The following is a 15422-nucleotide window of genomic DNA, read 5'->3' on the forward strand; positions in this document are numbered from 1 at the left end:
AGAGTTGGACATGTTATTTGGGGATGAGCCATTCAATTATCTGCAATTTCCTACTCAACTGAATTTTCCATGGTCATTTTTGTGGGAGTTTCCCCCTTGTTGCTTTTCCTATCTTATTTGGAGGTCGGCTTTGGGAGGTTTTTTTTTTTTCTTGAAAAAAAAAAAAAAAAAAAAAGCCCACTGCTCCAAGGGTGTATCCTAGGCATTCCACATTCAGAATGATTGTTTTACCTGAAAATGCTTCCGTAACCTGAACCCAGGCCCCCCTTAACCCTGCTGGAACTGAAGCCTTGGGAGAAGAGGGAGGGGCTGGGAAGAGGGGTGATTGGGGAGCGTGGGGGTGAGGAGGGGGTGGAAATGCAAAGGCTGTAACAAGCCCTTGGAACAACAGCAAGTAAACCCAAAACTATATGGGGAGATTAGTGCAGAAGGAAATCTTGGCTTGCCAGTGAATCACCAGCTCTAATACAGGGGACCACAGTGCAGTGTTGCTGTATTTTGTGGTAATCACATTTCTGATACATTACAACAGTGTGACTGTCAGGGGTGAGTGGCTCAGGCAGCGGTTAAACCACCTATATGCTAACAAGCTTAGCAATCAGGTTGTGAAGGGTCCTGGCTGGAGGAAAAAAATTAAAACCAAACCTTAGACTTCTGTCAGACTGTGAGGAGAATTATATTTTTGAACTAGTCTACAGTGTGGACAGGAAATGACCTCTCCACAAACTGCTTCTTTAAAAACAAGCAGTGGTGCCTAAAGCCATCCAGCCTCCTCTCTCTCTCTCTCTCTCTCTCTCATTCACTCCCTCCCTCCCTCCTTCCCTCCCTCCTTCCCTCCCTTCCTCCCTACCAACCTCCCTTCCTCTCTGAAGCTCCTGCTCTCTCCCTCTCCCTCCTCTCCCGTGCTCCCTCCCTCCCTCCTTTCCTCCCTCCCTCCCTCCTCTCGCTCTCTCTCTCCTCTCCTGCTATAGAGGGCTCCAACAGCAGTTCCCAGCCAGTGTGTTCAGCCTGCCTGCCTGCCTGCCTCTGTGTGTGTATGTGTGTGTGAGTGTGTGTGTGTGTGTGAGCGTGTGCGTGCGTCTACTTTGTACTGTGAGGAACACAGCCCATGTGCTCTGCATGGACGTTACTGATACTCTGTTTAGCTTGATTTTCGACAAGCAGGCAAGATGTCCAGCACACCACATGACCCCTTCTATTCTTCTCCTTTCGGCCCATTTTATAGGAGACATACACCATACATGGTACAGCCAGAGTACCGAATCTATGAGATGAACAAGAGGCTGCAGGCTCGCACAGAGGTAAGTACTCCAACCTTGGGTGTATGTTTGTGTGTTTTTTTCAAACTGTGCATGGGCTTTTCCTGGGCTGCTGGCTGAATTCTGTGGGAAGTGTCCCACTAGATACTACCACGTACGTGGAAATGAGCGCCAGGATGAATCCACTAGTTTGAACGCCGGGCTTCCAGGCACAGCAACTCTTGGAGCTGGGGACAGTTTCTGCCGGAATCTTGAAATAGACAGCCCAGCACTTGATTTGCCTGCCGGGGCTCCAGAAATGCTCTTCTTCCAGAACTCTGGGGTTTGCAGGCTCTGAGTCAGTCCCGTTAGTGTTTCGTGAGATATAATTCCAAGGGATTTTGTGATCATTTGCATCTGGCAAAATACATTTTTAACAAATCCCAGAGGAAGTCTGCCTTGACCTGCATTTGCTTCTCAAAGTCATCAAAATCGAGGTGGAGGGGGGAGAAGGGTAAGCCCACACACTTTTCTGAACTAGCCCTGGAGGGACACATTGTTTGTGTATTTCCGTGTTAAATTCAGAAACCAGTTGCTTGGGGCAAGGGGGTTCTCGACTTCTCTTATCGCTGCTGGGAGTGTCTCCTAAGGAGCTCTACCTTCCCCGGGAGCCGGCTCAGCCTTCAAGTCAGCTTGAGTTTTGCATATTTGTAATCTTGTGCCTGAGAGGGGGGAGTGAGCCTCTGCCTCCTCGGCCAGCAACTCTGGGAGCTGAGAGAACAGGACTTTCAGAACTTTGTAAATGCAAAACTCCAGACTGCCTCCTGCAATTTAAATATTTAATGCCAGCTGACTTTTTCTCTGGGCCAGCCTGGCCGGGTCTTGCTGCTGGGCTGCTGGGCTGTCCAATTTGCCTGTAAGTTGGGGCTTTGTGTTGAAGTGTTTTGACAAGGAGTTTGTGATGGGTGCACCAAAGTGACTTTGGGAAGTAGAAATCCGTCTTCTCTGCCGGAGTACAAAATACCCAGAGGGCTGATGGCACAGAGCTTTAAGGAAATAGCCTTGGTGGAATTTTAGATTGAACACTAAGTCTCGGCTCTGGAAGGGGACTCTGTTAATGTTGTATGATAAAATAAAGCACACTTGCTTTAAATTGTCAACAGAGCCATGGAGAATTCATGACGTTTAATGCATTTAATACAGCTAACAAGATGTGACCTGCTTTCTGATTGGCTAACTCCTGGACAAGGACTGATGTTTTTTAAAAAACTGGGTTGTCTTTAGTACTGCTGTTTTCTTTATATGTTAATACATCATAGAAGTTAAATATAATTGATGATACTGTTTCTCTCCCCAGAAGCCAGTAGCTTTTACAGAAGTGTAAACTCTGTTTTGCTTAGGGTGGCGACCTGTTGGCAGGAAATGATATTCGTGTGTGTTGTGGGGTGTGTGTGTGTGTGTGTGTGTGTGACAGTTTGTATCTTTCATTCACGTTTTTGCAACTATTTGTTGGACTCTTAAATTCTTGCATGAGCTATTGGTTGTCATAGCCTGCTTATCAGAATTAGGGGGATAGAAAATGTCTTGTAGTTCACGCACACATTAATTGCTATACAAATTTGAGGCTAAAAAAGGTCTTAAAAATATACTTGGTTGAAAACAAGAGAACAGGGGCCATGAAGGCTCAATTCTTGAACAGCTACAGGATTTTAAAAAATAACCTGTGTCCAGCTCGCGTTTTAGAAAGTTTTTGAGAAGTTGTGGAATGAGGTTTTTCTCCCATCCTCCTTGGTCAGAAGAACAGGCAGATTTCTCTGATGTCTATGTTCCCCTGTGCTCCTAAATTATCACTTGGCCAGGTCACAGCTAGATTATCTGGGGGCACTTCTGTGTCCTGGCCCTCACAAAAATCTACAGTTGCAGAAAAGTCCCACATTTGTTTCCCATTTGAGAGAACACCTTCGAAAAGTCCCCCATTTGTGGTATGTTTCTTAAAAATGTCACATTATGTTTTGTGAGAGCTGAACTCAGGAACTCCTACCTTTTGGATTATGGGGTATTACTTTTAAAGATTTTCCCCTGAGTAGAAAAAAAAAACAGCTTCATAGCTCAAGAAACTGGAGAGAAAAGCTTGCTCTGACAAATCTTAAAGATTTTTTTAAAAACCTCTCTGACTGTGACAAAAAAGCACTGTGAACTGTTTTCTGGTATGTTCTAGAGCCAACCCCGAACATTTCCCCACTAATTAGATCTTTTTTACAATTATCCAAATAATTGCCCTGACACTTCTTTTCTCTTTGCCAAGCCGTAAATGATGTCATGAACCCAAGGCCATAAATTTGTTTTTATTTCATATGTAAAAAGGAGAGAATAAAATAATTTCTACTTAGCCATTTAAATATTAACATTAAATACTACATTTTGATCATAGTTTGTAATTGGAAAAGAAAATATTTCGAAAAAAAAAAAACTTTTCGTGAGAAAGTTACATTGTGCCTTACCAACAATGATTATTGATGATAAAGTTGTTCTGAGCCCTGTAGACGGTTGACATAAAATACAATAATACCCAGCAAGAGTTACCAGGTTATTCACACACAAAATCAAATAGATTATTGAGTGACTTTTGGAACTTAACCAATGCATTCAATCATTTTGGACAAAAGAGACTCACTTCTTTCTCCTGTCTTCTGGTTCCTGCTCCTATATTACATGGTACTATTTCACTGACTCCTCATTACACACACACACACACACACACACACACACACACACACACAATCTGGGTAATACTCTCAAGTCCCTATTCCTTTTTAAACATAGATTTGGTTAGAAAGAAATTGTAGCAAATCAATGTTGAATGAATAAATTGTAATCGAGTTTGTAGAAATTTCCTAGTAACCTCCTTTTCATGGAAAGGAAAGAAAGTGGTAAGGAAGCAAGGGGTTTACCTATTCTCCCCCAGTAGCTGACCCCCAACCCCTTCCCTGGGGCATTCTCTCAAGTGATTGGTGCATTTCTTCCAATTAAATCAAATCAAAGTCCATCAGAAGCTGAGTAGTTACAGTTTTGAGAGCACTGGATTGGGAGTTCTCCTGTTCCTAACTTGTTTCTGTCACTTACTAACTATTTGGCATAGATATCACGGTTCCTCATCTGAAAATTACCTTGCAATACCCCTCTAACTTAAAAATTCGGATTCTGCAAAAGTCCTGGGTTTGGTTTTCTTCTGTATGAGAGAGTGTTGCAAGCCAGCACGAGGAGCACAGACATTATTTCTTGGTTCAGGGTATTCAGTTCAAAGTCACAAATGGCACTGAAATAATGGGGTGATAGTGGAGAAAACACGGAAAGCAGAGACCCTGCCAGCCTTGTTTAAAGTCGCACTTGGAGCCTGAAGTTCCTGGGACATAGTAGTTACTCAGTAAACATCTGTTAACTTGCCAGAGGATGCATCACTACATGGAAGAGGAGAGAAAGTTTGAGAACTAGGTCCTTGGAATTAATTCTGATGCCTTTGGGGGGCTGGTGCTCCCTGAAGCTGCTTTGGGCGTCAGCTTCCCCCACCCTAAAAGTGCTCTCTCTTCCCCACACTCTCCACATTTATTTCACCATGATGTAATTTAGATCCATAATCTTTGTGGCAAAAGCAAGCAAGTCTCTAAGAGATTATAGGACCTTTTTAAAGGAATATGAGTGTATTACAAAGCAAACAAAAACAACAAGAATATGTTTTATATGCTATTGGCTGTTCTGGGAAATAAAGTTTATTTGCAACATCAGAATCTCAGTGGAATTTCGTAAAGAAATGCGTGGGTGTCCTCCCTACCCCCGCCCCCCCCCCCACTTTTTAAATGAAATTAAGAGAAACTCTTTGAGATTTGCGTCACAGTTGGTCACTAGTAATTCCCAGGCAGTAGGAAGGGGGTGACATTTTCCGTTGTGTAGGCTACCATGATTTACCCGTGTCTTCCAAAATTCATGGATGGTCTTGCTGTCCCAAATGTATCCGGGAGGGACACAAGTGCACAATTATACAGTTAGTTTAGCATCGCACACAGAGTGCGATCAGGTAGGCTATAAAAACATGGTCTACAGATATCAGAATTTGTTCTCTGAAAAGCTTCAGTAATCACAAAAACAGCATTTTCCCCCCACTTCCTGAGCTTCGTGAAATGAAAATATAGGTAAAATATGAAACACATGATAGTAACCTTCATTTTTCGAGAAAAGATTTCACTGATGTTGGATTCTTCTAGAATTTCAGAAAGTTTATCAAGTTATAAAAATCTTCCTTATCGTTGGTAACTTTTCTGTACTTTGTCCTCATTCAAACTACCAAACTCGTCTGCATTGCAATAAAGCTGTTTTAAGTATATATATATATATATATATATATATATATATATTTTTTTTTTTTTTCCTGTTGGCAATGCGCTCCTTTTAATAAAATACCACAAACTCCAGGAAAGTGTGGGTTCCATTATGTATTTGTTCTGTTTCGAGGGTTTTTCTCCCCCCCTTTCTTTTATCAACATTACACATCCCACTCCAAAAGAGAAAACCGTGATTACAATTGGAAGCCACACACACAAGGTTTTTATTAGAATTACAGTTTTTGGTTTTACAGGATTTAATATGAACGTGAAAAATGTTTGAAGACCTTGAAATTTAAATCTGCTGCTTGTACCCCTCCTGGTCCTTCTCTCAAACTCCCTGGGGGGGGGGGGGGGGGGGGGACAGAGGGGGGGCTCTCATTCTACTCTTTTCAGTTACATTTTTATATACTTCAGTCACAGGGTTTCCCGTTGTAACATCATGTTTATTCATGGGGTAGCTGAATATCCCTGATCAGACAGAGTCTAGTTAAAATGAGATTGGGTATTTTGGATAGGTAGAAAAAAATGAGAAATACTTTGTGATAACTTGGATTTTTTTTCCCCTAGAAATTTAGAAAGAAACATGTTGCCGTTGCTCTGCATCATAGGAATGATTTTCAGTGTTAAACACAGAACTTCCCAAGTTTTTCCGAAGGGGGTTGGTGAGGAGTGGGGGGAGGGGGCGTTGGTAGTGGTAAGGAAAGCGGTTTTGAAAATGTTAAATGAAACCAAAAGTGCAGTTTTAAAAAGGAGAACTTCCAAACTCTCTTGTTTTTCAGAATCTCTGCATGGCCTCAGAAAACAAACTGCAGGACTCATACCGATCTTATTTTCCTGACGTCTTTTTATTTTCCCCCCATGCTCTTGCGATGGGAACTGTTTTTAATTAAAAATTGCTGCAAACTAACTATTAGTAGGGAGGCCAAGAAGAAGAAGAAAAAAAATCTCTCAACTCCCATTCAACACAGATTCTTATCAGTCTAAAATCAATGCACATTTAAATCTCTCCCTTTTTGGTGTGTAAATGATAATATAGGATTTAAAACAGTATGCATTTTTTATGCATTTAGCTTTTTGTTTGGGTTTCAGAAAGAAATTAATTTAAATTGTATGGAGAACAGGGCTATAAATCTCCTTTTATTACATTTGTCCACATTAACTCATTTTTCACGAGAAACACAGAACACCTCCTTTCTGAACAAGCCAACAAAACATAAAACAAACAACCCTGAATATCCAACTTTATCCATAGTCAAGAACAAGATTCATCAACTTATTTGGATTTGGTTGGTGGGTCTCAAAAATATAATTGATCTGGGAAAACAATCTCTTTTTTAAAGTGTCAGAAAACAGAGCTTTAAAAAAATGTTCAACTGATGTGGAGAGTACATACCTTTGTCATTATCTGACAAAGATATTGTTTGCTTCCCTTTCTGTTTTTTTTCTTTCTTCTCTCTCTCTTTTTCTCTTTCTTTCTTTCTTTCTTTCTTTCTTTCTTTCTTTCTTTTCTTTTTCTTTCTCTCCCCTTCCTTCCTTCCTTTCTCTTTTTCTTTCTTTCCTTCTTTCTTTCTCTTCTTTCTTTCTTTCTTTCTTTCTTTCTTTCTTTCTCTTTTTTCTTTCTTTCCCTTCCTTCCTTCCTTCCATCAGTTTGAGCCTAGATTTTTTTTAAAAACTCACATTGTAGGAGCATGCATCTGGACATAGGCAACTATCAATACTTAAAACAAAATTCGGTTATCTCTTCGAGAATTGCCGTATTTTAGACAATGACAATATCTGGGAATACAGAGGTGATTAAAATATTTTTCTGTCCTCTGGAAGCTTACAATTTGATAATGAAGGAAGACATACAAACCAAGTCTTACAATGAAGTGCCACGATAGGTTCATAGTGTATTATGGGTGTGTCCATGTACTGAAAGGTATAGACCCTTCTGAAAGGTCGTCAGGATGATAATAGCTAACATCATTGGGGTGCTCGCTATGTGTTGAACATGGGGCTAAGTGCTTTCTGTGGGTCAGTGCCTGTAATCCTTATACTTACCTCATGAGGTAGGTACTACTAACTGCATTTTTACTGAGGAAACAAAGGGTTAAGTAAATTGTCGAAGGTCACACAGATGGTAGTTTAGTTTTAGAGATTGTGCTGTTAACTTCGCTGCTGTAACACCTCTTTTGCGATAAGAAATACTAGCCAGGACTTTGGTTTCACCTGTAGAAATTTATTAGGCACTGCCTGGAAAGTGGACCTCGTCTACGTAACTTGACTTGACCACCTGTCTCTCAAATTCTTGACTGATTTCAAAAGGGATGATGTGAAATCCCAAAGGATGATGCCAGAGCTGGAAAATGTACCCTGTTTGTTGACAAAAAGAACCAAAATGAAACTCCCTATGGAAGAATGAGTGTCCTCGGTATTCATTGAAGTGGTCTTCTCTGAAGAGTCACTGAAAGTGTTGTGGACTGTGATGCATAGTCACCTCAAAGTTTAATTCTTTTACTTAAAAATAGTTAGGTTTCCATCCTGTGCTGGACTCTTCTCAGGCAGGCTCTGTGGAAGACGGTGTTTTAATTGTCTAAAACAATTAAAATATAAGGAGATTAAATTACAGTCAGAGTTTGTCATGGTGTTAGCTTCCTTTGCATCAATTAGGAATCTTAGAGGTGCCTGGGTGGCTCAGTGGGTTAAGTGTCTGACTTTGACTTAGATCATGATCTCCCGGTTCGTGGGTTCGAGCCCTGTGTTGGGCTCTGGGCTGACAGCTCAGAGCCCGGAACCTGCTTTGGAATCTGTGTCTCCCTCTCTCTCTACCCCATCCCCTGCTCACATTCTGTCTCCCTGTTTCTCTCTCTCTCAAAAATAAAAATAAAAACATTAAAAAAATTAAAAATAAAAGGAATTTTAGAGAAAATAAGGTGTCCAGGGGCTTCCTACCCACCTAGTTTGATCCTGATCCTCTTGTACGAGGCAGTCTCCACACCCTGTGTCTCTGCGTTTCTTTGTGGGAGGTGATGTTCCTTCCTTACCCTTGCACCCCTACTTCGGCTCCCAGTGAGGCCACTGTCTTTACAGTAAACGCCTGCCACTCGTCGGACATAAGATGGGTTTCCTCATTTATCCACCCCAAGCCTGACATGCATGCATTCTCGTTCTCCTTTAACAGATAAAAGTGAAACCCAGAGACGGGGAGGCGGAGGCCATACCCCGGCATCCCTGGGGACGCCATCTTCTAACTCCTGCCTTCAGTGTTCTCTCCCAATGCAGGTGGGAAGGGGTCCCCACCCCTTTTGGAAGCCCTGACTTGCCCTTACTTTACCACCACTTTTGACTAACCTAATTTGAAGTGTTAGCCTTCCAAATGAAAACGGAGGCTCAGGGTTAGAGATTTGACAGACCCCTCTGAAGAGGTGGGGAGTACTCTGTCCTGGTGACATCCCAACCCCATCCACTCTTTTCAGGGTTTGGAGGGCCACCCAACTGTGCTCCCTGCTGCCTCTCTCCATCTTAAAATCTGTTCCCCGCAAGCAGCCGCAGTGATATTTTTGAAGCGTAAATCCGATCACATCACTCTCTAGCTTTCCCTCACACCTAGCGTCAGCTCCCAACTCCTTGCTCTAGCTGTGAGAATACAATTGATCCCGAGGTCTCGTCTCATCTCCTTCTACATGTTCAGTGGACTCCAGCCACAGGGACCATCTTTGGCTCCATTAACTCTTCGAGCTCATTCACGGCTCAACATCTTTGCCCTCAGTGGTGGGATAGCTCTGTTCCTCCATAATAATCCATAGAAGTATTAGCAGGCCTAATTTGAATTAGAATTTGGCCTGATGTTGACTTTATTTGCAGGTGATCAATTAAATATCTCAAAGAAAGCAATGACCACGAAGGGTAAGCATCCAGCACTTAGTAGGTCCTCTACTGACCAGCTTAAATGTGCCCTTCACAGAAAAGCTCCCCTGGATCACCTCAATTCAAATTCCCTCCCTTAACCCCACTCACTTTCTATCACATGGCCTGATCATTTTCTTCACAGAAATGACAGCAAGCTGATATTTTCTTGCTTCTAGTTTATTTCTTAAGCGTTTGCTTTTCTCCCCCAGAATACGAGCTGTGTGAGGGCAGGGGCCTCATTTGTCTTGTTCAGAGTTGTCAATCACGGCCCCCCCTCCCCGCCGCACCTCCCCATGCCCCATAGCGCATAGTTGATATGCAAAATATATCAGTTGAATAAAAGAAATTAAGTTGTACCTACACTACCCAGATTCACACTGGAGTTTACCTCGAGTCTTACCAACAGTTACAGCTGGAAAAGAATCTGTAAGCCTAATAGTCTGGTGAATGTTCACTGATAGAATGTTCAGCCAGACCTGCAGAAAAAAGAAGGCTGAAGAGGGAATTTCTTCTGTGAAGAAAGCATTGACCTGAGAATCTTGCCTTCTGGGTGGTGTGAATCTGTGGGGAGTCTCCTGACTTCTGATTAAAAACCTTTATACTTATCCTAGTGTTTTTCCTCATCTGATATATCTACCACCTATCTCTCTTTGGATCTGCCGAGGTGGCCACAGCCATGAGTTATGATATGAATCGTGACCACACCTTACATTTCCCGGAGCACTTTGCATTTTGGGAAAGGGCTTTCAGGGCCATTAATTAGCTTGTTTGAAGTGATTTGCCCAACAGAAAATAAGAGAAGTTATATTGGTATATGATGTTGTGGTTTATGATAACTTTGTGTTTGCTAACTGTCGTGCGTTTGTGTGCGTGTGTGTGTGTGCATGAGAGACAGACAGATAGACACAGAGAGAGAGAGATCCTTGCCCCAATCAGATTGTGCTTGTGTACGTGTGCACCTTCCAGCTGGGAAACATGTGCACCAGTGTCTGTTCCTTTGGAGCAACAAGAGGGACATGCATGGAGTGTAAAGATCTGAACTCAAGTATGACTGATAACAAGTCAGATCTGGATCCGAACCCGGGCTTTGCGTCTTGCCTGCTGTGTGATCTGAGGGAAAGTTTCTTAACTTTTCTGAGGGTTTGTTTTCTTAGCCTGAGTGTTAGGTTGGGAGGGGAATGGCTAAGGCACGTACAATGCCTGGTACAGTAATCCGCCCCCGGCCCGTGTGCAGTATTGCTTTCCTCGGTTTCAATTATCTGCCGTCAACTGAAGTCCAGGAGCCGGTGATCCTCCTGATATGTTGTCAGGAGGTCAGTAGTAGGGTAACACTATATCGCAATGCCTGCGTCTGTCACCTCCCTTCGCCTCGTCACGTAGCCGTTTTGTCATCTGGCATCATCACTGGAAGAAGAGTGACTACAGTATGCTACGGTATTTCGAGACAGAGAGAGCGCATTCACATAACTTTTATTCCAGCATACTATTATAACTGTCTCATTGTCTTGTTAATTATTATTAATCTCTTTCTGGACCTCATTTAGGAATTACACTTTATCATAGTTCTGTATGATAGGGGAAAACGTGGTAAATATGGGGTTTGGTACTATCCACAATTTCAGGCATCCATTAGGGGGCTTGGAATCATCTCCCACACGGAAGGGAGGATTTCTATATGTAGTAAGTGCTCAATAAATGTGAACCAAGATAATGATCATAAGCTGTTGCCCTTATTCTCTATCCTATCAGCAAATCGAGTAGTGTAAGTAATGAAACACTGCCTGATTTCCTGAAAGTATCTTTAAAAATATTTTTTTCGCATGGTTTGTACTAGCATATTTCAGTTTAATGAGCAAAATTTGCTATGATGTTGTAAGACTTGTGGATTTGGTATTCTCACAATATATGCTAACGTTACGAGGGTTGTCCAGTGCCATACAGTAGTGCTCACGTGATAATCATATACCTTCTGGTGGCTGCGATCGCCCCCAAAATCCAGGTTGTAATGATCTCTGAGACATACCCGTAGTCTCGGATTAAGGACTGACCGAAGTGTGAGACACATGTCCTCCATTCTGTTGGGAAGAAGCTACGTTCAGGATTTGTTCTGGCTAAGAACTCAGTGGAGAGAACAGAATGTTGAGAGGGTCCCTTGTTCCAGAGAGCCTTTGCAGGGCCACCTAAATGGAGAGCACACACCTGCTGGCCTTGACTGGCCACCTCCTTCAAAGAGGCGCCCTTCTCAACACGCAGCTTCTCACAGACTTCTCCAAGGGAGCTGTGTCAGCAAGGGCTGGAAGCCGGAAGCGCCACCTCCGTGTCTGGACTCCTAACAGCCCTGCCAATTGATCATCTGCTGTGACACCTTGTGGCTTGCTCCCTAACGCAGTGAAAATGCACACGAGTGGAAGTGGCGATGTGCTGAATGGCACCATGCGGCATCCTTCTGGCCTCAGGGCTCAGGTTGACGGGGAGGAAAGCTGCCTCCTTCTGCTTTCCTTAGAGATGCACCTGGGCGTTCCAATGTGCTGGTATGTGCCACTAATACCAGGGTAGAGTTTCCTTGATTTTTCCTTACTGAATTCTTTAAACTACGCATAGCTTCCTACCTTACATCTCCTTGACCAACTCACCTGCGATTTTTATTTAGATCTCCACATTAATATTTTTTTATAAATCTTTCTAGTCAAGTATCTTGCATAGCTCAAACATTAAGCTATTTGCACATATATGTATATATATATATATATATATTTTTTTTTTTTTTTTTTGAGAGGGTAGTGTTTGTTAAATTTTGTTTCCCGATAGGGTCATTTCTTAGGACTCATGAGGATTTTATCTTGAGACTGAAAATTGTGTAGACAAGCAAAAGCTAAACTAATAAACAAGGCTGACCCTTTGGCAATGCACACACACACACACACACACACACGTCTTCTTCTGCCTTATAATTTCAGCCATGATTACCCTGCAGTCGACTAAAATTTCTTGCCTAAAACCGAAATGAAGCAGTTGGTGAATATCTCCTGCCTTTGAAAGGTTCTGATGGAGAACATTTGGTGGAGACTACCACTCTCAAAATAGCTGAATCCTAGAATTTCAGAGCTGGAATAGACATGAAAGATCATCCAGCCCTATAGCTCCTGACTTTGGAAGTGCAGAAACGATGCATAGGCAGGGCTTACCTGGGCTCCCAAGTGCTGTAAAATGGTCTCAGGTTTTCTAAATCTTAACACTTGTTACTTGAGAATAACCAGGAACTGGCCACATTAAACACCATTCTTACCAACTACTACCAATCTCACAAAAATTTCCTTTTTTTTTTTTTTTAAAGTTTATTTATTTATTTTGAGAGAGTATCCCGAGCAGGCCCCACGCTGTCAGCACAGAGCTGGATATGGGGGGCCAACTCAGGAACCGGGAGGTCATGACCTGAGCCAAAATCAAGGGTCCGACGCTTAACCCACTGAGCCACCCAGGCACCCCCTACAAAAACTTGTATGTTTGAAATCCCTTTCACCTTTTCCGGTTTTCTGATTGCGCTAAAATAGTATCAGTCTTTAAGATCATGCTGCTGATGTTGAAAAACACATCACTAGTTTACATTGCTGCAGACTTTATGGGGTGCCTGGGTGGCTCAGTTGGTTAAGCGTCCGACTTTGGCTCAGGTCATCATCTCATGGTTTTTGGGTTCGAGCCCCGCATCAGGCTCTGTACTGACAACTCAGAGCCTGGAACCTGCTTTGGATTCTGTGTCTCACTCTCTCTCTCTGCCCCTCCCCCGCTCACGCTGTATTTCTCTCTGTCTCTCAAAAATAAATAAATGTTAAAAGAGTTTAGAATTGGGGCGCCTGGGTGGCTCAGTCGGTTGAGCTTCCGACTTCGGCTCAGGTCATGATCTCATGGTCTGTGTGTTCGAGCCTCATGTCGGGCTCTGTGATGACAGCTCAGAGCCTGGAGCCTGCTTCAGATTCTGTGTCTCCCTCTCTCTCTCTGACCCTTCCCTGTTCATGCTCTGTCTGTCTCTCTGTCTCAAAAATAAATAAACATTAAAAATTAAAAAAAAAAATAAAAGAATTTAGAATTTATGATTGTTTTCTCTGCCAATTTATTTAAAATCAAATTGTATATGTTTTAAAACATATATTTAATTTTTCTAATTTTAAAAACATGGTGCATTATTAACATAAAGTATTTATAAATACAGCAATGTGCAAAGAGGCATATACACATTTTCTCTAAAATACAAGCAAAAATGGCTGTTAACATATTAGTATGCAAATGGAATCCACACAAGCATGTGTATCAACCTTTTCATGCTTAGGAGCATAGTGGGTGCCCTTTTGAATCCAGCTTTCTAAACTAACATTAGGAGTGTTTCACCACGCTCTTAAACTTTTTTCAAATATATTATGAATTCCCTGAATTCTTTACACTTATGCTTATGTTTTGAAACATAAGATAGCATCTAAATATTAAAAAAAATTGTCTGGCTCCTTTGTGCCATGATTTGAACTCAAAGAAGGAGAATTTTTAACAATCTGTCTTGTCCCCCAGTTCTGAGATAGGATACTGGTACTGAGGACCTAGCTGTGGTAACTATTATGGTTACCATTAGCATGTAATACTAGTCAGAAATCCTCACTGAGGGCTCTCTGTCTCCTTTTAAGAATGATTTTCCCTCCTGCTTGAAGGCAGATCCTTCCCACCCCCCCACCCCCGACTGTTCTTCTATCTCTTGTATTTTTTCTGAGTCAAGAGGCAGCAGGCATGCAACCTTGTGTAAGGTTTATAAATCAAAAGATTTTGCACAATTTATACCGGGAAGAAGGAGCTTGAATTAATGTTAAGAGTTAGTGTTGATCTAGAACCAGTAGGCTGGGCTATAGCAAGTTAATTTATGACACCGTTTGAAGGACATATATTCGATTCAAGGAGAAAAGTGATATCTCAAAAAGTGGGCTGTGTCATGAGTTGTATGCAATGTTATCTTATTTTCTTCACTGGATCGAAGAGATCCTTGGGGTCAGGTACTATCTTATTCATGTTTGTATCCGTCATGACAATTTACATTCTCTGTGGCCAATAGTGGTCTTTTTTTAAAGGCACATTTCACAGAGACAGCCATTTTGTAACTAGATTCTGAGTTATCACTGTTTTAATATGGGTAATATACATTTTATAGATAAGCTTCATACACATATGCTTCGATTACAATGTCGTGGTGTGCAATACCCTCCCCAGCACTGGCATTAAATGATTAACTTCTGGAGCCATGCAGACTTATTTTTCTTACTATTTGTATGAACTTGAGTGAATTAATTTACCTTTCTGTGTCTCAGTTGCCCTCCCGGGTAATGTAGGACTGATGACAGAAACTATGTCTTTGGGTTTTTATGAGGATTGAGTGAGATCATTCTTACAAAGTGGTTAGCATGGCGTTTCTCCTCTGTATGTATTAACTATCATTACTATGGCTTATTTGTTTAGTGGATATTGGACACTTACCTTATGTGATATTTACTGGCCTAGAGATGAAGAGGGAAGGAGTTTAGCGAGGGCACAGTAAGGATCTGTAGGAAGGAGGGTCTTGTGGGATGAGGGGGGATTTGCCAATCTGAAAAGAATGGCGGGAAGAAGGTTTTGGCAGAAGGAACAGCACATGCAAAGAAATTGAGCTTTGAAAGGCGATATCCTGTTTGAGGAAGGGTGAGGATTTGGGCATGGCTGAGGCTCGGGGTCTGGGGAGTCAGGTCAATATGTATGTATTCGTGTCGGGTGGGGTTGGTGAGGGTGGTAGGAGATAAGCCTGGAAAGGAAGTGGGATTCTGATGGTGAAGGCCTTGGTGTGCTGAGCCAGGACGTGTGGTCTTCATTGTTGAGACACTATTTATTTCCTGGACTTTACACGGTA

General features: G+C 42.1%; 1 protein-coding gene across 10 annotated transcripts in view; it reads left to right on the top strand.

Moving 5' to 3' along the window:
• Positions 1-929: 929 nt before the first annotated feature.
• Positions 930-15422, top strand: part of LDB2 (LIM domain binding 2) — a 382503-nt gene continuing 368010 nt past the window's right edge. For 6 of the 10 annotated variants that reach the window (XM_040487424.1, XM_040487429.1, XM_040487427.1 and 3 more), the window contains exon 1: positions 930-1301. In XM_040487424.1, coding sequence (XP_040343358.1) covers positions 1170-1301 — 132 coding nt within the window. In that variant the 5' untranslated portion in view covers positions 930-1169. The remainder of the gene's footprint in view (positions 1302-15422) is intronic. The other 4 variants (XM_040487420.1, XM_040487418.1, XM_040487421.1 and 1 more) reach the window with 2 other exon arrangements.

Source organism: Herpailurus yagouaroundi, unplaced genomic scaffold, assembly GCF_014898765.1.
Source record: "Herpailurus yagouaroundi ecotype Mexico unplaced genomic scaffold, PumYag 28, whole genome shotgun sequence".
Lineage (NCBI taxonomy): Eukaryota > Metazoa > Chordata > Mammalia > Carnivora > Felidae > Herpailurus > Herpailurus yagouaroundi.